The sequence below is a fragment of the Pimephales promelas genome, chromosome 19 (assembly GCF_988280905.1).
Source record: "Pimephales promelas chromosome 19, fPimPro1.hap1.1, whole genome shotgun sequence".
Taxonomy (NCBI): domain Eukaryota; kingdom Metazoa; phylum Chordata; class Actinopteri; order Cypriniformes; family Leuciscidae; genus Pimephales; species Pimephales promelas.
Genome location: NC_142787.1, coordinates 2,542,745 through 2,565,766, shown reverse-complemented (window position 1 = coordinate 2,565,766; position 23,022 = coordinate 2,542,745). Strand labels below are relative to the sequence as shown.

General features: G+C 42.7%; 1 protein-coding gene across 1 annotated transcript; it reads left to right on the top strand.

Annotated features, from left to right (window-relative positions):
• Positions 1 to 224: 224 nt before the first annotated feature.
• On the top strand, positions 225 to 20,323 carry LOC120473637 (solute carrier family 22 member 6-A). Its single transcript, XM_089123579.1, has 10 exons — positions 225 to 805; positions 5,465 to 5,568; positions 5,942 to 6,096; positions 9,601 to 9,769; positions 13,864 to 13,987; positions 14,388 to 14,503; positions 14,656 to 14,870; positions 15,959 to 16,067; positions 19,336 to 19,542; positions 19,632 to 20,323. The coding sequence occupies exons 1-10, from the start codon at positions 425 to 427 to the stop codon at positions 19,771 to 19,773; spliced, it is 1,722 nt and encodes a 573-aa protein (XP_088979705.1). The 5' UTR covers positions 225 to 424; the 3' UTR covers positions 19,774 to 20,323.
• Positions 20,324 to 23,022: the final 2,699 nt, after the last annotated feature.

Sequence of the window (23,022 nt, the reverse complement as noted above, 5' to 3'; positions counted from 1 at the left end):
TTCCGCCTGCCTGTATCCTGTATATTTGTGATTAAACCCTTGCATTGGAGCCTTTTGGAATCTGCCTGTTCTTCTGCCTGCACCCACACCCGTGACAGGTCACTTGTTCTGCACAAGCTCTTTATGAAAATTCCAGTGCAGGGGATTTTAATCAGATTAAAATGTATTGTACTCTGCGTGTGTCATGGAGGGGGTGACTTTTCATTCGCTTCAGCTCAGCGTTTGGAAGAATACTTTGTGTTCAGAAATCAGAAACTCCTTTGGCAACCATTAACCCCAAAATTAATCATTCAAAGTTTTAAATAGCATTTTTTTTGTGTGAGTATTTTTCATTTAAAGTAAAGAGTACAGTCGTGGTGAGTTGTGTCAATCTGCTGAGGAAAACTCTTGAGATCTAGAAATATCACAGGAGTCTTGGATCAATATGGGCTTTGCGGATCTTCTAGATGAAGTTGGCGGGTTTGGACGCTTTCAGCTGATTCATGTGATGCTTCTGTCCATCCCGGGTCTTCTGATGGCTTGCCAGAATTTACTAAATAACTTTACTGCTGGTGTACCGGAGCATCACTGTCGCATACCCAATATAACGGCTGCCCTGAATGAGAGCACCTCATCGGTCCTGCGCGCGTTTATCCCACTGGATTCATCACTGACACTGTCCAAATGCACTCGGTACACTGAAACTCAGTGGCATTTAATCACTGACAAACTGAGTCACAGAAATGTGACTGAACTGCTGACAGAGAGTTGTGCTAATGGCTGGACATATGACAAGACTGAATTCAGCTCATCTATAGTATCAGAAGTAAGTTGTTTCATTAGCTCTGACATAAAATATGTAGGCCTATTTCTCAACATTATTGGTCAAAATGTATGTAGTGGAGTACAAATGTTTTAGGATGAAAGACAGCAAAGAAAAGTTTTGAAAGTTGTAGTAGTAGTAAAATCTTTATTTGTCCCTTTACATGGCAATTTAAGTAGCAAAGTTCTAAATAGGCAAAATATTGCAAATCAAGTTTTAGTTTTATGCAAATTAGTGGCAATGAGAAATGTGTACAAACTGCAGACATGGAGCCTGGTCAGATTTAATTTTTGTATATATATTGCAGCACAAGATGCTCCTTTGGATGCTTTTTTCAAATCACGCTGGATAATATGGATCACTAGGTTTAGTCCATGCTAGCCAACAAACGGCTGAAAGCAAAATAAAAACAAACCAAATACTGAGACATTCTTAAATGAACATGAATTCAACTTATTATATCTACATGTTAATAAAATTAGAAAATTTAGAAAAGTATTACTAGGGTTGTTGTGTAGGACTCAATAACCACACCGTGTAGCCCCGTTCATGCTGCGTTTACTGAACTGACGCAAACCTTACATTTGTTCACCCTTGCTGTAAATCACTGCCGTAACCTGGTTGCGGTGCCTTTCTAACCCAAAGGCACCGTAACCTGTCACTCACAGTGCATAACATAACAGAGTCCAACAGGAAACAACACTGCACGTCATGGCCGTGGGAACATATTTTATCATGGGCGTGCTGGGGGCGGGGCTTAATGGGCGTGGCTTGACAGAGTCGGCGCCAGAGCAGATCTACTGAGCACTGCCGTTTGAGAAATATTTTTACGCAAAAAAAAAAAAAAAAAAAAACAGAAACAGAAACACCTTTTATTATTATTATAATTATTAATAATTATTATTTGGGAATTTCCCCACCACTTTTTTTTTTTTGCAAGGGTCGATATTGTCCCCAGCACTTTTAAACATCTCGCGGCACGGATGTACTACAGTCTATGGGATGTACCAATACAAATAAATAAAACATCCGGTTAACTAGTCTAGCAGAGCATTCATTTGTTAAATAAGAGGAGAAATAGCACGCTTAAATGTGTTGTTTTTTTAAATCAAGTGATCAAAGTACTCGTTGACTCGTTGAGTGCTGATTGCCTGCTGAAAAATCCAGCTAAAACCTGCCTAGGCTGGTTGGCTGGTCTTAGCTGGTTTAAGCTGGAAGTAGCTGGTTTTAGTTGGTCACCCAGCCTGGCTACCAACTTGACCAGCTAGGACCAGCCTGACCAGCTGAAAAAGTGTTCAAAACCCCTCTAAAACCAGCCTGATAAACCAACTAACCAGGCTGGGAGACCAGCCAAAACCAGCCAACCAGCCTTGGCTGGTTTTAGCTGGATTTTTCAGCAGGGTGGCTCGCGCTGCCACAAGGAACATCTTCACACGGACACGAGCTTGATCAGTTGCGGAGAAATCTCTATTCGTACCGGTGAAACACAAAGTAAAATGCATTCAAACATTTTGTCATGTCCCTGCTTGACAACAACTGATAAACATAATCGGTTTTAATGAGGGGAAAACAATAACTATGCGAGTGTGGAATAGAACTCAGAAACTCTTGCACGTTAGTCTAATGTTCTACCACTAGAGTCTGACTAGACCATTACATTACTACCATTACAGCACATACAGGTGAATTTGGGGGAATGCAAGGTCTCGAGGTGCATTTTTGTTGAACTTAACTTGAGTGCCGCGTTTTGAGAATGAGGTTTCGTTCGCGAGACGCGAGCGCAACAGTTGCGTGCGCGTTCACAGGGAAAATCATTGGAACAGTAGCAGAGGGTAATGGAAAAACTCGTTCTTTGTGAACAGCCCTTAATGCCAAAGAATGCTTTAATCAAGACATCTATATTTTGTTTTTTCACATGCAAAAAATGAGTGTCAAATCAATTTTGAGATGCTGGACCTCAACCAGTGTCATGTCACTCACTCTATGCGAGATCGACTTTTGCCTTATGATAGGCAGCCAGCCTATTAATTTCTATACAACTATATTCGACAACATATGGAAATGAAATAATCGTTAGAGTCGTTTTATAAAGGTAGAAAGTGTTCTTAAAAAACATGCTGAAAATCAAAAAGTTATTTAAAGTCACGTCATATTATATTTCAATGTAGTGAAACAGCTGTCGCCAGGGGGTGCTGCAGCACCCTCAGCACCCCTAGTTCCCACGGCCATGCTGCACGTTTTCAGACATAACATTTTCTCTCTGACCAGTATGACTGCAGCTTATTTTGGCGGTGGGGGTGTTTGACCCTGAACCAACCCCTGCAGAAAGTGAGTGGTTTTGCACTCTGTGCATGGTATCAAACCTCGCTTTCATCCAAGCCTGCGAACCTTTCACCTGAGCTCTGGCTTTCTGGAGCCCTGAGCTTCCACGTGTAGGAGCTAGGTCAGCTCTCAAACAGTCCAGTGGTTGCTTTAGTTCACGCCCAATCATGAGCAATGCAAGTGACACTCCAGTAGTGGAATGCCCGGATGGTCAGGAGAGTTTGGTCGAGTGCGTTGCTGAAGGTTTTCCCCCTTACTCCAAACAAGCACGGATTCCATTTTTAAGTGTTTTATTCAGTCTTTCCACCCCCCCCCCCACATTAGATGGACCGCATCGTTAGAAACTCAGTGAACTCTGCTGATGCAAATTGGGGCATGTTATCCGTTATGACAACTATGGGGAGGCCCCAGCGCCCAAACAGGTTGTCCGGGCGGTCGATGATGGAGTGTGCAGTGATGGAGCTCAGCTGAAAAACCTCAGGCCATTTTGAATGAAGATCGTGCACAACCAGCAGGTAGCGAGCGTGAGCAAGTGCCCCGTGAAGTTCTCCACAGAGGTCAACCTGAATATGTTCCCAGGGTGAAGACGGCCAAGGGGTCGGGGTGAGAGGGGCTGTGGCAGGCTGACCAGTTTTCCCACTCAGGAGGCAGCAGGCGCAGTTACGTACCAGCTCCTTAACATCAGAGTCTATGTGGGGCCACCACACTGTGTCACGGCAGCACTGCTTCACCTTGACCACCCCCAGGTGCCCCTCATGTGCCATGTGTAGCACTCTGGACCTGAGAATCTTCGGAATGACCGCACGGTGGCCACGGGCCAGACACACTGCCCCCCAGCAGGAGTGCTCATTGCGGAAGCGGTAATAGGGGAGCAGCTGGTCATCCACTTTGTCCGGCCAGCCATCCTGGACGAAAGTTACGGAGAGTTGTGAGGGCCTCGTCTGTAGCTGAGGCCTGCTGCAGCTCCGCCAGAGTGACTACTGAACTGAGGGGCCCGTGCAGGATGTGGACCCAGTCTTCGTCGCTCTCTGTGTCTGGTGTTACCTCGTCTCCTTCGTCACAGACACAGCTTTAGACAGGAGGTCATCTACCATGTTGGCCCGCCCAGGCATAAGCTCCAGACTGAAGTTATACTGGTTCTGCCTGTCAGCCCACCCCAGCAGTCTCATGGGCCTGTGCCCCAAGCCTTTAGTCACCAACAGTGCCGTCAGTGCTTGGTGGTCTGTGCGGATGGTTAAAAGCCTCCCATATAGGTAAACATGCCAGCGTTCGTCAGGCCAGGGTTTCCCTCTCCCCCACTGAATACTTCTGCTCTGCTGGAGTACTTGCCCTTGAGGCGAAAACCACCGGGCGTTCCACCCCCTCTTGAATCTGTGAGGGGCGTAGAGTCAGAGTAGTGTGGCATGAGTCTGAGGTAGTAAGCGGCCATCCCCAGGAAGGAAGACAGCTGGGATGGTGAACGCAGGTCTGGCAGGGACAGAATGGCCTCAGTGTGGTACATTATTGGGGCGATACCCTCCATCAAGATCCTGAAGAGCAGGAACTCGACCTCCTCAACCCCGAACAAGTATTTCTCAGATTTCAGTGTGACCCCATGCTGCTCAAAACACTGAAATACTTGCTCCAGGTGATCGTCATGCAGTGCGGTGGAGGGCACATGCACCACCACGTCATCCAGGTAGATGGAGACCCCCTGGATACCAGCCAGTATGAGTGACCGTGGCTGTGACGTACTTATCATCCGATAAGGTGAGCGTGGTGAAAATTCACTGTCCCTCCTGCCCGAGACAATGGCACAGGAGCACACACTTCCTCGCCTCTGCTAGGTCCCAAAGTGTCCCAAAGCTAGCAAATGATCCTCAAACAATGTCACTCATCGATCCCAAGGAACAGCTGGATCGCCGGGAACAGGTAGGAAAGGTGGCGGTGGTGGTAAGACGAGTTCAGACATCCTCGTTCGCCAAATGTTGTGTTATAAGATTCAATAACCACACCGTGTGGCTCCGTTCATGCAGTGTTCACATAGCTTCACTTAACAGTGTCTGTTAGGGCTCTCTCTTAGTCAAAAAGTACGGAGCCCCTAAAGAGACATGGTGGTGGAAAAAAAAATAGGATGGGAGAATTTTTTTTGTTTAATCTTTTGCATTCCCTCGCAAGTTATTTGCGTTCCCAGCAATTGTGAAGGGAATATCTAGATCATCATTTAGTCAACAAAATTAGTTACACACTCGATGCTCCATAGGAATCAAGTGACGGAGTCAGGACCACCATTTTTGTCAAGCACGAAGAGTAATGCATGTGCAATGTTTTGCAGTAACTCTTTTCTCTCATTTGTCACAGTGGGATTTAGTTTGTACACTTCGTCCACTCAAACAGATGAGCCAGACCATTTACATGGGAGGAGTACTGGCAGGTGCCATTATATTCGGAGGGTTATCAGACAGGTAAAGCATCTATATCTTTCTGTGTACACGGTCAGATTTTCTTCAAATGTTCTTTTTTCAAACTCATTTGACCAGTTAGATAGAAAAGAACTGATAAAAAAACTGATGCAAATCGATAGTTCTGATTAAACAGCTGATAGAAAACAGATCGGTATACAACAATTTCCCACTATCACAGAAATTTTGATATAGAACTAAATTAAATATTTTTAACAATTAACTTATTGACTAGAAATTTATTTTAAAATGTACAGATCCCATGAGACAAGTCTGCAAGTCTTTATGGATTACAAAAAACTCCACAGAACCATTTTAAACTGATGAAGGAGATTTCAGATTCAACTCTTTATTGTGTGTTTATATTCTCGTGTAGGTTTGGGCGAAAGGCTATTCTGATTTGGTCATATTTTCAGCTCGCTGTCTTAGGCACATTCACAGCTCTCTCTCCGTCGTACGTGGTGTACTGCATCCTCAGGTTCCTGACAGGAATGTCTGTGTCCGGAGTCATTCTCAACGGTGTCTCGCTCAGTGAGTGTCTCTCTTCACTGTCATCCAGCATACATTATACAAAAATGGGTGACACTTTACAATACGGGTGAACTAATAAGCTAACTAATGCACAGATAATACTGAATTAATGTGTAACTAATGATTATTTAAGCTATTCATTAATGATTACCACATTAGGAACTAATTAAGAGTCTGTAAGGTTAATGTATTAGTTCATACATGTATGTAATTGTGGATTAATTCCATAATAACTCATTTTTTAACTAATAGTGTTAATTACCAGAATGAGCCAAAGCCTTGTATTTCAACTTCCAGATAATTTGCCAGGTACACTAATATGCATTAATAGATGATTAATTACTTCATTGTTAGTGCAAATTCATGTGCAAATTACTACAATTACTAAATGACTAGTTAATAATGATGTGCCCCATCAAGTAAAGTCATAACATAATGATACCTTTGCAAATCATTAGCTAATGATTAATTAAAGCAGACAACTGGAAGTTGAAGTGCATAGCTTTGACTAATTGTGATAATTAACACATTAATTTACACTATTAGTTAAGAAAATATGTTATTAAGGAATTAATACACAATGACACATTGAATTAATAGCAATTCATGTATTACTTAATCTATTAATCATATAGACTCTTTATTAGTTCCTGATGCAGTAATCATTAATTAATGGTTTAGTTCTTCATTAGTTATACATTAACTCATGATTATCTGTGCATTAGTTAAGGATGAATTAATGCACATTAGTGCATTACTGTATTGTAAAGTGTTACCCAAAAATGATTTACAAATACAATAAAAAAGAATCTCTCAATGAAATAAGGCAATTACTTAAATGTTTAAATGCATATGCTATTTTACAAAAAAATATATAAAGGTAAATCAATGGAACTTGGTGCAGCGTCATGGTGTTGATGCTATGGGAAAGCCTCCAACATTAAATGTTGAATAGGCATCTGACTCAGAGGAGTTAGATATGTGATATGTTCATTGTTTCCGCACACTTCTTTTTATTCATTTCATTTATTCATAATTGCTGTAATATTGGGTGTGTAGCTACGCTGCATTGCAAACGTTACAGTTCTGCAAGTGTATCATACTGATCTCCTGAAAGAGATATACTTCCTTTCTGGGGGTTCTTGGATGTAAATGTTGTTTGGGTATTGAGAGATGTGTCCAATTCTAGCTGAATATTGTGTCCCAATTTACGGATTGGTGTGTCACAATTGATCAAGACAAAAGGGTCCATATTTCTCTGCCTGAAAATTGGAAGTTCCCCGGGCTGCTTCACAACTAAAGCATGCTTATGTTGATTCTTCTGTCAATCTTGGCCGAGGGTACCCAACGGGTGAATAATATTTGATGTAACAGGTGGAAAAATACTTATGTTGTCATTTGTGATGTGGGTGTGGAAACAAAAGGCAATGGCCCACTGTGGGTCCAATAGTCAAGACTATTTCGTCTCAGTTCGGTAACCACTGATAAGCAGCTGCTTCCAAACGCTTTGATCATCTTCAGTCTCAAGTCCTCTAGTTTTCACCAGTCCGCACCGTACAATGATAATTCACAGCTTCACGAGTTCACACTTACATGGAGGGCGGATGCTGCAAACTGCCAATGTTATCATCTTCTCTTCCCTCTTATCATTGATTCCTGAGTGCTGTCCACTCGAGTTAATTATCTGTACGTGCTCCTTAGTTACTCCTCCACCTTGGAGGTCTTCAGCTCCACTCTTGGGTTTTACTGTTCTGCCAGCTCCATCTTGGGAGTCTTTAACTTCCACCCAGCATCATGGATCTTCGTCTCTGGATAATACTCTTGCTCATTCTGTCCTGGCTTCTTCCTCCCCAGTTCCGGGAGGGGAGAGTACAGTCACAATCCTTAATCACTAGTCCAGTCACCACAGAACTACATTTCCCAGCATCCCTCATGGTTCCCACCTGCACACAGTAAGCCACAGATGCACGTTCTCATTCTTTTTAAATTTTTACCATGTTGGGCTGCGTGTCTTTTTCCTCAAATGCATCAACTCAGAATGCCTAATGCTGATTGCTTGCTTTAATTGCTTGTGTTATATGAGAAAATACATAATTTTTGTCTACCTGATGTAGTAGATTTAATGCAGATGTGGTTCAGATACGGAATTAAATTAGTTTAATGGTGTTGGTATTCATTTTTCCCATAACGTCAACACCAGGACACAGCATTGAATTCCCTTATCTCAGGCTACATATGTAACTCGGTTCCCTAAGAATGGAACTAGATGCTGTGTCTACATGTCTACATCATCGGATCTCTTTTAACCAATAGAACTGGCGTTTCCACGCATGCCTTAGACATCGGCCATGAGGTGGAGGTGTTCCCATAGCATCAACACTGTGATGTAGCATCTCCTTTCCTTCTCAGGGAAGGGTGTTAAATGCGTAACCTGAGATGTTTTCAGTCCTGGTCCTGTTGACCTACCGCTTTGCACACTTTACATATATCCCCTATTTAACACACCTGAATCAGATCATCAGCTGATTAGTCGGGAGCTCCATGGACTGAACTGAGTGTGTCAGATAGAAAACGGGTAGAAGTGTGTGTCCCCAAGATCAGGATTGAAAACTGCTGGGTTAATAGACATTTAGGCTATGTTTACACGGAAACGATTCTGAAGAGAAAACGCAAAAGTGGCGTTGCGTCATCACTTTTTATTCTGCGTTTAGACGAGCGTTTTGTGTGGGAAATCCGCGTGCAAATGGTGACGCAAAAGTATGTGAAATTCAATGTAGTATGCACTTCAGGTGGCTAGGAGTGCATACTACAACAACACCAAGTCCACGCGCCTGCGTACAACCTTCACTGTCAAGCAGTATTTGCATTTTTACCGTTTACACAGGAACGCGGCGGTGGAGCGTTTTTAAGATTTCCACTCTGGAGGGTGGTTTCACTTTTTTGCGTTTTTAAGCCCCAAAAATGCCGTCGCCGTGTAAACGAAAGGCACATCCGATAAAATATTTTTACGCTTTCACCCGCGAGCGTTCCTTAATATCAACATTGAGCTGACTGCACTGCCACTATTGGATGAAAATAAAACTGAATTGAGCAGTGAAGCTACTTTTAAAAATTACATATTGTATAAAGCTGTATATAAATAAATGTGACTTGACTCAAAATGTTTGTATATATTGTAAAAGTAAGCAATAAGGTACGAGAGGCTGTGCTGTACTATCATGAATAAGTAACGGCTGAAGGGCGTTGTTAGGCACGTCCGTTACTTATTCACGATACAGCACTTGCCTTGAGTACCTTTTTGCTTTTATAAAAAGGTTACCCCACAATAAAACTGTTAAAGTAAAAAAAAATAGCAGTGTTGCACAATGATACACAGAACTGTTGGGTGAAGCGGTCATGGCCGTGTTTTATCATGAATAAAGCACAGCTATTGACCAATCAGATTCAAGGATAAGTAAATAAGTAAATGTTACTCGACTTGACTTTAAATTTTTGTGTTCTCAGAGGTGGAGTGGATTCCCACTAAGACTCGAACTCTGGTGGGCACCTTATCATCTTTCTTCTCCACATTTGGTCAGATGCTTCTAGCTGGAATTGCATACAGTTTGAAAGACTGGCGTAAAATACAAGTGGCTGTCTGTCTCCCTTTCTTCATCTTCTTTTTGTACAGCTGGTGAGAGATTATTCAAATAACTTTTTGGTTCTGAATAACTTTGTGACTAACTGGAATTATTAGAACAACCTATGCTCACTGAAAAAAAATGTCTGCATTTTCTGACATTTCTGCAAAATGATATTACTTTTTTTTGCATGTTTTATGTTAAAAATCAATAAACAAATTTCAACAAATTTACTGTCGCAGGCACACACCAATTCTGAAAATGTAGGGTATAAATCTGTGTTTCTTACTCGTAATTTATGACATTGTGGTGCCATTCATGTGCATTCAACTCATTTGATCTTTTCAACATCATTTGACACCATGAATCAGCAGAAAGGCTAATTGAGTTAACAGATTCCTTTTCAATTGAAATAACCTCGAGGTTGTGAAGTCTTTCCTGACCCATAGTTCGCCTCAACCATGTGTACAGGTGTCTCAGGGCACTGAATGGTCACATGTACAACTGCTGACAAGCAGTGTTTGTACAAACTGAAAAGGTTTTTTGAGAGAGATTTGAGATTGAGATTACAGCCCTAACTCAAGACGTTTCCTTTCGAGGGAACTCTCACTGTGTCAATGACAATACTATGGGGAGCGAAATGCCCTCTATGCCACAATGAAGCCTGTCTGTCATAGCGAAGCTGTCTCAGGCACTACAACTGGGTGTTAAGGGTAGGTCCAGACTATAAAATCTCATGAATGTGCAGAGGGGCACAGGATAGATGGATAGGTGCCCTCTGAAAGGTGGGCTCTAGAGGACTCCATGCCTCCAGTTGAGTGAGCCCTCACGACCAAAGGTGAAGGAAAACTGTACACCTGATAGGCCAGGGAAATAGCCTGAACTATTCAGTTGCTGATGGTCTGTTTAGAAGCGGGGAACCCCTTGTTATGTGACCCGAAACACACCAGTTACTGTTCCGACTTCCTCCACTTCCTCCCTCATCTCACATCTTCCGCCATCACATGAGGTGGAGTCTGAAAAACCTGCAAAACCATAGACCTCACCACATTGGAAGGCACCCTAGGCCCGGTCTGAGGTGCAAGATGGCCTTAATTTTTCCGGGGGCAAACTCCAGGCACTGTAGAGATGTGGAGAGTGTCTGGAGATGTCCTATTCTCTTAAAGGAACCAACACATTCTCACCCCAAGGCGTCACCTTTGACCATGCTTCAATATTTGACGTTTTAGGCGCCCTTTAGCGTCACTTATATGACGCGATTCTACGGCGTCATGTAATTGACGCTAAAGGAAAGCGTCAGTTAGAGGACGCGGTTAGGTTTAGGTATGGGGTGGGGGTAGGGTACACGCGATCCTAGGGCGTCATCTAACTGACGCTAAAGGGCGCCTAAGGCGTCAGATATTGAAGCATGGTCAAATGCTTCCCAAGGCGTCAGTTACGTGACGCCTTGGGAGTGAGAATGGGCTGAAGGAACACGCCGACTTTTTGGGACTCTAGCTTATTCACCGTATCCCCCGGAGTTACATAAGGGTATGTACTGTAAGTCCATACATACTGTACCCTTTTCATCTCCATAACTCTGTCTGACGCACCCACGTCTAGCCTAGCTTAGCAAAGACTAGAAGTAAATGGCTCCTAGCATACTATTCCCAATAAGTGACAAAATAATGCCAACATTTTGCTATTTATATGTTGTGATTTGTATAGTCACATTGTGTACAAATAACAAGGTCATATAAGACACAGGTATCTTTTAACCATATTCATACTGGGAACTATATTCTCAGAAGGCGAAGCACTGCTACTTGGGCAGAGTGATCTGCCCCCTGATTCTGGTCCACCGGGGACATGCATTGCTCTGAGAGACAACAGTTTCCTCTGTGACCACAGGAGGGTCACTCTGATGTCCTAGTCTGGATAGAGGGTGTAGACAACATGAAACGAATCCCCATAATGCATTGCAATGCTCAGCTCCGCAGGCCACTCCCACTACTCCGCCCATCAATGGAGACTAGAGTTGAGCTCCACTCTACGCTACCGCCTGGAAATCATTTCGCACAAAGAAATCCAATAATGCGTGCTAATATAATATGACGACGTAAAAGCGTCGAGGTGGCGTCCGTGCCATCCGAACAATGGATTGGCGTGATTCTATATGGGCTTCAGACAATCGGCACACTTACTCTGACGTGTAATTTTACATGTAAAATGCAGCCGAAACTTGGAGCGTTTTGTCTTCGGCGTCTTCATTAATCCCCTATCAGACGATCCAGGAGTCTCCCGTATATTGATAACGGCCTGCAAATTAGTTCAAATCTCGAGTGAGTGAGCAAGAGTCCAAACCGTATAGTGCGCACACGAGGAAGAGGGAGAGAGCGAGAGTATTTCCGTGTGTGCGCCTCATGACACAGAGACTCAGGCACCGAAATTTTCGTTCTTATTCGGTCTGGTTATTACCGTTTACGTTGGAACCGGTTCCCTATTGCCATCGCTTTTCGGTACCCAACTCGATCCACAATAGGCGCTTTTCCACTGCATAGTACAGGACGGTTTGGTTCGGTACGGCTCACTTGTGGTGCTTTCCACTGCATGGTACGGTACAGTACAGTTCGCTTCAGGTCACTTTAAATGGTACCTGGTCTGTTGTGGTTCCAAGCGTACCGTACCGGTACTAAAATGTGACGTGAAACACTGCAGATCACTGATTGGTCAGACAGAATCGTCACTACCAGCGTCACTACTAGCGTCATTGGATTTGTGACACGAGACACTTTTTTAGCAGTATTTTTGTTTTGCTGCCATCAGCCTCATTTTAAACACATTTTTCCGTCTAGCAGTTAAAAACAACCACATACCGAGAATCAGGAACACCATCCCCTCGATAGTCTCCATTGTTCCTGTGTTGTGGGTTTGAAAATGTGGCGCTTTTAAGATGATGTCATGGCAGTAGAGGCGCGCGCAAATAACGATCAGTCCCACACACTTTGAAGGGGTACTACTGCAGTGGAAACGAAAAGCGATCCGAACTGTTCCGCGCCGAGTCGAAGCGTACTGAGCCGAACCGTACCGTACTATGCAGTGGAAAAGCGCCAAATGCATCCGTCTGCGTATTCAGTACCTTCGTCCTTATTTTCAAAAAGTTTCTGCCGGTGATATCAATCGCACTGCCAGTGATCTGTGATTGGTCTGTCAGCACAATAGGCCCAACCCCCTACGGGCGGGTTTTAAAGGGTGGGAACTAGTGCTTGTAGTCTTTACAGAAATCCCCCCTTGAACTCTTCCTCCTACAATGAGGTAAAATGATGGGTTACACTTTATTTCGATAGTCACTTTTGATGTTCTACTAATTATAAGTAACTTTTCAACTACATGTCAACTAACTCTCATTAGAGTATTAGGATATTATAGTAGACTGTTAGGTTATGGTTAGGTGTTAGGCTTTGGGTTAGGAGAGTAAGTTTACTTGTAGTCGCCAAGTTACTTATAGTCAGTTGAATGTCTGTTGGGGGACCAACAAAATTAAAGTGTTAGCAGATATTAAGCTGACAGTCTACTAATACTCTAATGACAGTTAGTTGACATGTAGTTGAAAAGTTACTTATAGTTAGTAGAATGTCTAAAGTGGACTATCGAAATAAAGTGTTACCAAATGATGATAGGAGGAAGTGAAAAAGGTAAATAGCGGATTTCTCTCGTCTCAGGGGAAAATGAGAGAGTGTGGCATGACTGTTCAATAGTATGACTGGATTTCTAACAATGGAAATCTTAATGCAAATGGGTGGAGTGTCCCTTTAAAGTTGTTGTTGTTGTTATATATTTGAAACGTTAGATATTCAAGGTAAATTGAAACCCAATGCTTACATTTAAAATTATAGTCTGGCACTTTCTCTCAAAAAATACAGTCGATGAGGTTTGAAAACCACTGGCCTAATTACAATGCTAAGTATAGAGGTCATCTTTAAATTTGTCATTTTTCAACCTGTACAGAAAATGACAGTGTGATTGTGTTGATTCTGAATGTGATTCTGAAAAGGTCACCAGTGTGTTTAAAATGTGTGTAGACTTATTAGAACTATAGATATTCTGCACACAGAAAAAATAATGTAGCATGCATTAACTAACTGAAAGAAATGTCTCCATGTCAAAGGTGGTTCTCTGAATCTGCTCGCTGGCTGGTGCTGAATGGCCGTTCTGAGGAGGCACTGAAGAATCTCCACCACGTAGCTAAAATCAACGGCAAGCCCGAGAAGGCAGAAAAGATCACGTTAGAGGTTTCACATCAGCTTTTCATATCTGTCATAGTTAAACACTATACTTATCGAAAGTGTAGGGTTGTTTTTTAAATTATATTTACCGGTATTCATGTGCTAAATTTTCACGAGTCATCATTACTCCAGTCTTGAGGGTCAAAAATAATCTATAAATCATTCTAATATGCTGATTTGGTGCTTTTACTGTTTTCTATTATTATTTCAGTTGAAAAAGGTTGTCCTGTTTAGAATTCTTTTTTTTTTTTTCAGGATTCTTTGATGAATATAAAGTTAATATTTATTTATTATAATAGTCATAACAATGTGCGTATTTACTGTCACTTTTGTTCAATTTAATACATCCTTATGAACCCAAACTTTTGAACAGCAGTGTATGTGTTTCATGTATGCTGATGTTTAGGTGCTGGAGACACACATGCAAAAAGAAGTTCAGTCTAGTAAGAAAGTGTATACTGCACTTGATCTCCTGAGAACACCAAACATGAGGAAGATATCCATGTGCCTTATGATCGTCTGGTAAGAATCAATTTTATCATGTCAATGTTTCAATGTCTGTATGCAAGAAATCTGGATGGTGGTTACGCCTCTTCTTTTATGTATACATTTAAACACATAGATATAAGTGTATAAAAATCAATAATAAACATGACTACTGTAATTCCTAACAGGTTTTCAACTAGCTTTGCATATTATGGACTGGCCATGGACCTGCAGAAGTTTGGGGTGAACATATATCTAATGCAGATCATCTTTGGGGCGGTAGATTTTCCCACTAAACTGGTTGCTCTTCTTATGTTGAGCTTTCTGGGCCGACGTTTGACCCAAGGCTTGTGTCTCCTTGTGTCAGCATCTGTAATATTTGCCAACATTTTTGTTCCTAAAGGTAAGACAATAGCTTTATTCTATTATGATACGCTACAATCATTTACCTAATTAAACGGCTAATCCCGTAAAGTGAAGACAGATTTTATAAATGATAATAATACAATTTAATATAAACCCTGCTCCTGGAGGGATACCTTGCTACTGGCTTCAGTTCCAATCCTGCTCAGACATAGTTGGATTCAAGTAATCCTGAGCAAGAATTGTGTAATAAAATATCCAAAAATCTATTGCACAGTGTGATATATTTCCTGCAGTTGTGTACTTACAGTTTTCCAAAAGTCTGTTTCAGAGATAATCCAATTTTAATTAAGTGGCCGTCCTGGAAAAAATGTCGCCTGTCAATGACGCAATTTCCGCACTATCCTCGGTTTCCTTTCAAACTGCCATAGCCATGACGTAACCATGGCGACAGACGTGGACAACTGTGTACTGCGTAATGTAGCGGCACAAAGTTCTTGTTTCTTTCAAACAGACCATACTTTGGGACAAACAAGGAGAACTAAAATGAGGATGCTAGTTTTGTATAGCAAACAAACTAACACTTAGTATAACATTATAACTTTCAACACACAGTAAATGCTGTTTATTGTCATAGTGTAACGTTAGAGCAAGTGAAGCAGAGCTGCGTTACCTCATAAGTTTAATTCGTCTAATAAACTGACCTGTGTGAGTAATCCAACAGTTGCGGGGAGTTCGGTAGAATTAAATGTCCTTATTCCTTTATATCCACAGGACTCTCTTTAGCAATCACAACCTGCTTCATACCACTGTAATGTTAAAAACATGAATGTTTGCACTCATCCATAAACATTATTAGATCCATCAGCTTGACAGCAAGTCCTGCGCCTTTGTTATTGTTGGAAACTACGCCCTCTTGTGGCCAAAAAAACCCCTACATATTGTGCAAAAATTCAGAAAGTGCAAATCCAGAAAAAATCAAGTCCATTTTTATTAGTTCTCAAGAAACAAGATTTGGCAAAAAGTTTTGTTAAATGTCTTATGTCATGTGATAACACAAGCTAGAATATCACACACAGGTGTGTCTAATCTTGTACTGACGGCTAATGAAGCTGTTTGTCATTGCAGATATGCAGTTCACAAGGACAGTGCTTGCCGTTCTTGGGAAGGGCTTCATGTCATCGTCCTTTACTTGTGTCTACCTATTTACTGGAGAGCTTTACCCTACTGTCATCAGGTCTGAAGCATCCAAATGTTATAGTTTTGTTTAAACCATTAAGCTAATTGCAACTACGTACAAATAAAGTAACATGGAATCTTGCACAACATTATAGCATTGCATATGAATATATTAGGCTATTCATTCAGTGTCATGTTAGTGTTGTACAGTATGGATGTTATAGTCCTAAATATAAGTGACACAGTATAGTAAAATCGTCTTGGTTTACAAACAAGCACAAGTCCTGAAAAGTAAAACCAAAGTGTCTCGATCGCCCCCTGGTGGTTGGTCCCAGTACATGTCATGAACCTGCCCTCCTCATGAAGTCTAATGGGATGCGATGGAAACTAAACAATCAAATTACACTTCAAATAATTTTTTATCAAAGAGGTTTTCTGCCACGTTCGTTTGTTTGTTTAGTTTTTATAATTTACTATAATTTAATTTAATTTACTGATAATTTACTCACCCCCATGTCATCCAAGATGTCCACGTCTTTCTTTCTTCAGTCGAAAAGAAATTAAGGTTTTTGATGAAAACATTTCAGGATTTTTCTCCATATAATAGACTTCATTCGGTGCCAAATGGTTCAATTGAATAAACTGAATTTATATTGCGCTTTTCTCGAACTCAGAGTCTCTTTACGGGGCAGGTGAATAAGCAAAAAACAACACATAGAGAGATGGGAGGGGCGTGGGGCTACGGATCCAGAGCCTGGAAGCACCAAAACTGTGGAGCTTGGACTTGTGGATGCAGAAGAGATCGGCTGAGGTGGATCTGAGGGACTGTTAGGGTTGGTAGGGGGAGAGGAGGTCAGTGAGGTATGAGGGAGCCAAGTGGTGGATGGCTTTGTAGGTAAGGACCAGGATTTTGTATGTGATCTGGTGGGAACGGGACGCCAGTGTAGTTGTTTTAGGACTGGAGTGATGTGGTGCCAGGATTTGGAGAGGGTGATGAGTTGGGCAGGTGCATTCTGAACCAGTTGGAGTCTTTTCATGTAGTTTGAGCTGATGCCAAGGAGTAGTGAGTTGCAGTAGTCCAGTCCTGGCTGCTAAACTATGGTTGAAGATCCGCTCAGGAGTCTTGTCAGTCGCTCATATTCCCAACTGTAAATTTACTGATTCTTGTGATGATTTTGAGCCCCTTTGTGTACTCGTGCAGGAGGTTGGTGTGTCAGTTTTACATGTTGTAAATCATACAAATTGGTTGTGATTTTTTTTTTGAAATATTTGTCATAAATAAAAATGTGAAACCCATACTTTGAAGACCATAATTTGATTTTCAGTTTTAGATGTCAATGGTTAATTTGTTTTAATAATAAAAAAAACTAAATGCCACATAAAAATGCAGTTCACCATTCCGTGTCCAACCCTCCGCCCCCGCCTCCTCAGAGAAATCACCTTCCGCAACCTTAAATCTATTGATCATCATCTCACAGATCTGTTCTCCACCTGGACTCAGCCCTCATCTCACCTGATGATCTCACAAACCACCTCAACTCCGCTTTGTGTACCTCCCTTAACACTCTGACCCCCTCAAAACAAAAACTGTCACTTTTAACAACTCGTCACCCTGGTACACACCTGCACTCCGGAAAATGAAACAAACTGGCCGCTAACTTGAACGCCTGACAAAAAAATCATCGCTCACAGTCCATCATGAAGCCTATAAACTCCACCTCATTGCCTACAAAGATGCCCTCATTGCCGCCAAATCTACATTTTGCTTCGTTTCGCTTGGACGTTTAACGGCGTGTTCATACACGCAGAATCACTCGGACATTTAACGGCGTAGACATATACACGCGGATAGCTCAAAATGCGTATAGATAACACACGCCACTTGACTTGAAAGAGGCGTGTTTGTTTACGCAAAACTCATGATGTCATTTTGTCCTTAACCTGATCCTCCATGAGTGCAACCAAGGAGAGGACACAATCACAACTATCGCCTTGCCGGCCTTTGGCCTGCCCCGTTTCTCGCTGACGATTGGTAACAGTTGATAAATTAAACTTTTCCCAAAACCTGTCGGGAGTAGGGCTACAACTAGCCTGGATGCCAGCCCGAACTCCGCCCACAATATTTTTTGGTCAGGAAGTTGAGTCCCGGTCTGGACTCGATCCATTGAGGAGTAATTATGATCAGGCAAGAAATGAACGGGCCAATCAAATTGCCAGGGCGGGCTTTATACGATGATGGACAGGTGATCTGCAGGGACGTAATCATCACGTTATCAAAGAGCGCTTGTCAGAGATGACTGCAGCTGGAGAATTGAGATGTATAGATTCTGTTGTAAAATAAATCGACAGCGCATTAATTTTAATAGACAAACAGAGAACTGCAATCCAGGCATTTGTCGATCGGAAAGATATTTTTGGCGTCCTTCCTACATGATTCGGGAAAAGTGTAACTTATCAGCTGGCTCTGACTTTCGCTAAGAAGATGGGACGTAATGAAAAGCCTGTGGTCGTTGTGGTTTCTCCTTTTGTCGCACTCATGGAGAAGTACGTAAAAGAAGTAACACTCGTTATTTAACTTCTAAAATAAATAAAGTAGGCTACGTTCTGTATTTGAAAACTGCGATATGCAAAGGAGTTGACTTATGCGTTGCTCTGATTGGTTGGTAGGTCTACCGACTATCCAATTGAGTGCAGAGGTTTTTTTTGTCCTGGTTCGGTTACGACACGCCTCATAATCAAAGCCAGACTCTTTCAGATTCTTTCTTGAATATGAGTATGACGAAGTCAGGCTAGGCTACAACATCACCTCTATTGAAAATGTTTAACAAACACTCTTCTTGTTCTGGCTTCAGTTGCAAAAGCCGGTAACTTTCTCCACAACAGAGCGAATTGCATCCCGTATCTCCATATCCACGGTCGTTTTCGATTCCCCTAACCTAAAATACAATCTTAAACTCGGCTCTCAGCCCGCCCTCTGTTCGTTAATTGGCCTGCTTGTTTTCAGGCCGGAGGAAAACTGAGAGATAGATCGCCATCTCAGACTGAGTACAGAAGCGAACTGAAATTGGGCAGAAGTACGAAGGCTAACTCCCTACACCACTCCCTCTGATAAATTACAGGCTTTTTTGTATTTTTATCTAGCCCAACCAGACATTGGTGGGTGGAGTTAGTGTAAATAGCTTCTACCAACAAGGAGGACTATTTGCACTTGGTGTAAATAAACACTCCGAAATTGAATTTCATTGTGTTTGTTGAGCGACAAACCACCAAAGCATGCCTCAGGCAGCCTCTTCATTGTTACTCTAGTTTTCATGTTTGTTCCACAGGCAGACTGGCATGGGCTTTGTCTCCACTATGTCCAGAATAGGATCCATGGCCGCCCCTGCAGTCCTGATCTTGGATGAGATCATGCCGGCTCTGCCTAGCATTATATACGGGGGATCCGCTGTAATTGCTGGTTTAATAGCCTTTTTGCTTCCAGAAACCCTCAACATTCCTCTGCCTGATACCGTGGAGGATGTAGAGGAGAAAAGGTAATGCCTGGTATTCAAATGATCAGTCTCATTAATAAATCAGCTTCACAACTTCGTATAACATTGTACAGCACATTTCACTCATACAGGGAAAAGCAAAATCTTAAAGAACAGACACAGAGTGAATCGCTGGCCTTACAGGACATCAAACAAGATGGAGGAGAATATGAAGAGAACAAGTCTACTCACCTCCATCCACTGTCAGAGAATCCAGTTCAAATAAAGGAATAGTTATTACACACTGAGACAAACATTCAGAGACTGTTGATGTCGGCTGTCTCAATCTAGACCAATAAATGGAAATTGGGAATGAATTTCTGATTGAAAGCAGCTGATTCCTTTAAAAGTGAAGTGATGTATACATTACATAATGCACTCATTGTTATTCTCCAAAAGTGCATATAATAGGTCATTTATGTGACAATAGCAATGTATTGTGTGATAAACAGACTGAAATTTGAGTCATTTTTCACCTGATAATCTTCAACTGTCTTCGTTTTTTCCCTTTCATGACATTGTTGAAAAATCAGTTGAAGTTAATGCGTAATTGCAGAGATTGATTTTGTTCAGATTTTTAAAAGCACGGCTAAGTGAGAAGTCTTATGTTATTATACAGTAAAGCAATTATGCTCAGTAATACCTTCTGGATGATTATTTAAAATGTGAGTAATGAAGGATCTGCAGTCATTTAATTATGTGAAACTTATGATGCAGAATGATTCTGCTTTTATTGTATTGTAACTAAATGTTGGTTTACAATAAAGCTCAGTTCATTAGCCCATGTATTATCATGAACTAAAATTGAGCCACACTTGTAGGTTGGTGCTAATTTATATATATATATATATATATATATATATATTATTAATTTATGTTAATTCATAATACATTAACTAGTATTATACTATGAGGCTGTTAAATGCTTGAATCTGATTCTAAGATGTGCAAATATTTAAAGTAGTTCCAGGCAGGTCTCAACCACAATACAGTTCCATATATCACTTCGCCAAATGATTTCAGTAATTTCAAAGGTCCTTACAACTGACAGCAGCAAAATAACAAACCACACCCCAACAACACCGACCAAGCAAATAAATAGTAAACAATAGGATAATAAAACAAATTATCTACCCCAAAAATACTTTTTTATTATGTATGGAAAGCACATACTTATCACGTATCTAGTCACCACACCAGCTCTATTACCTCTAATGCCTGGTTCAGATTACACGATTTTGGTACCATCCATTTGACGTAGGGTGTCTTGGGGATTCGTAAACGACAACGGGCGTCGGGACGCAAGATTCGATCGTATCATCTCGTATAGTGTGTCATAGTGGGCGACAACCTACGTTGCGTCTGCGTTGCTTCACGACATCACTACAAAATACTAGCATGTTTAAATTTTTTTTTACACACCCAAATCAACCAGTTCACTCGCTCACACGCCACACTGTGTATTTCCCACGCTGAAAAGGCAATGCCGAGCAATCCAGGAAGGTGTCCATTGTTGGGTTTTCTTTCTTTTTTTATTTTTTTCTGAACACAGGACAGCCAGTTCAACTCTCACCGCTTCATCCATTGTTTGTTTACGTTCGTTTTCGGAAGTCGCTCGCTACTAGTTTCGCTTCTCGATGACATCACGCACACCGTTAAAGACGGCATGCGATGACTGGTCAGGAAGCAACGTGTAGTCTGACATGTGTCTTGTCCACGACACGACAAGATTTTAGGAGTCAAAATCGCGTAATCTCACACAGTGACTATTGTAACAGACAAAAAAAATCGTGTAATCTGAACCAGTCATAACACACTAAACCTCCTAGCATCCCTCATGTTTCCCACCTGCACACCATCACATCAGCAATCACCTAATTACATCAGCACCTGCACCTTATCATCAGCACTCCCTATAAAGAGACACGTCTCCTGCACTCCCTTGTCTGGTTTTGTCGATCCACAAAGAACACTTGCCCGAATCCTTGCCCGACTCCTTGCCCTTCATCAGTTACTGCTCACCTGCTTCCATCGTTGCGATCACTTACTTCTGCAAATAAACCTGTTGATTACTTTACCTGTGTGAATCCTTCTTTTTCATGACAGAAGATCAGACCCTAAACATAAAGTATGGGCATTTCACACATCCATCAAAACCCAACAGATCGTCAGATAAACTGTTTCCAGGATGGCTGCCCGATCGAAGAATGTGAAAGAGTTCCTAGAAATTTCACACCAGGTCAACTGGACTGATTACATCCTAAAGAACGAGCTTGTGCTTGGACTGGACAATCCTGTGCACCAGCCAGCTTCAACCAGATTCATTCGCACAATACCTGGATCATATGCTGTTGAGCGGTTGATGACATCACCACTCAACCACCATCACCAGCCATCATGTCATGCCTCAAGCCTGAGCTTCATCACGTGACGTCATCAAGCCTGAGCTTCGTCACGTGAAGTCATCAAGCCTGAGCTTCGTCACGTGACGTCATGCCGGTCAAGCCTGAGATTCTTCACATCATACCTGCCAAAACAGAGACTGTTCACACCATGTCAGCCGTGCTTGTGTCTTCGGATAACATGGCCGCTATCACGCCTGAGACTGCCGCCCTTCCAGATTCTGGCCCGTCGAGACCGCCGCCCTTCTAGAGTCTCATCCCGTCGAGGAGACCGCCACCTTTCCAGAGTCTTGCCCTGTCAAGTAGACCGCCGCCCTTCCAGAGTCTCGTCCCGTCGAGGAGACCGCCGCCCTTCCAGAGTCTCGCCCCGTCGAGGAGACTGCCGCCCTTCCAGAGTATCGTCCCGTTGAGGAGACCGCTGCCCTTCCAGAGTCTCATCCTGTCGAGGAGAGCGCCACCCTTCCAGAGTCTCACCCCGTCGAGGAGACTGCCGTCCTTCCAGAGTCTCGTCCCATCGAGGAGACGGCCGCCCTTCCAGAGTCTCATCCTGTCGAGGAGACGGCCGCCCTTCCAGAGTCTCATCCCGTCGAGGAGACGGCCACCCTTCCAGAGTCTCATCCCGTCGAGGAGAGCGCCACCCTTCCAGAGTCTCACCCCGTCGAGGAGACTGCCGTCCTTCCAGAGTCTCGTCCCATCGAGGAGACGGCCGCCCTTCCAGAGTCTCATCCTGTCGAGAAGACGGCCGCCCTTCCAGAGTCTCACCCCGTCGAGGAGACTGCCGTCCTTCCAGAGTCTCACCCCGTCGAGGAGACTGCCGTCCTTCCAGAGTCTCGTCCCATCGAGGAGACGGCCGCCGTTCCAGAGTCTCATCCTGTCGAGGAGACGGCCGCCCTTCCAGAGTCTCATCCCGTCGAGGAGAGCGCCACCCTTCCAGAGTCTCACCCCGTCGAGGAGACTGCCGTCCTTCCAGAGTCTCGTCCCATCGAGGAGACGGCCGCCCTTCCAGAGTCTCATCCTGTCGAGGAGACGGCCGCCCTTCCAGAGTCTCATCCCGTCGAGGAGACGGCCGCCCTTCCAGAGT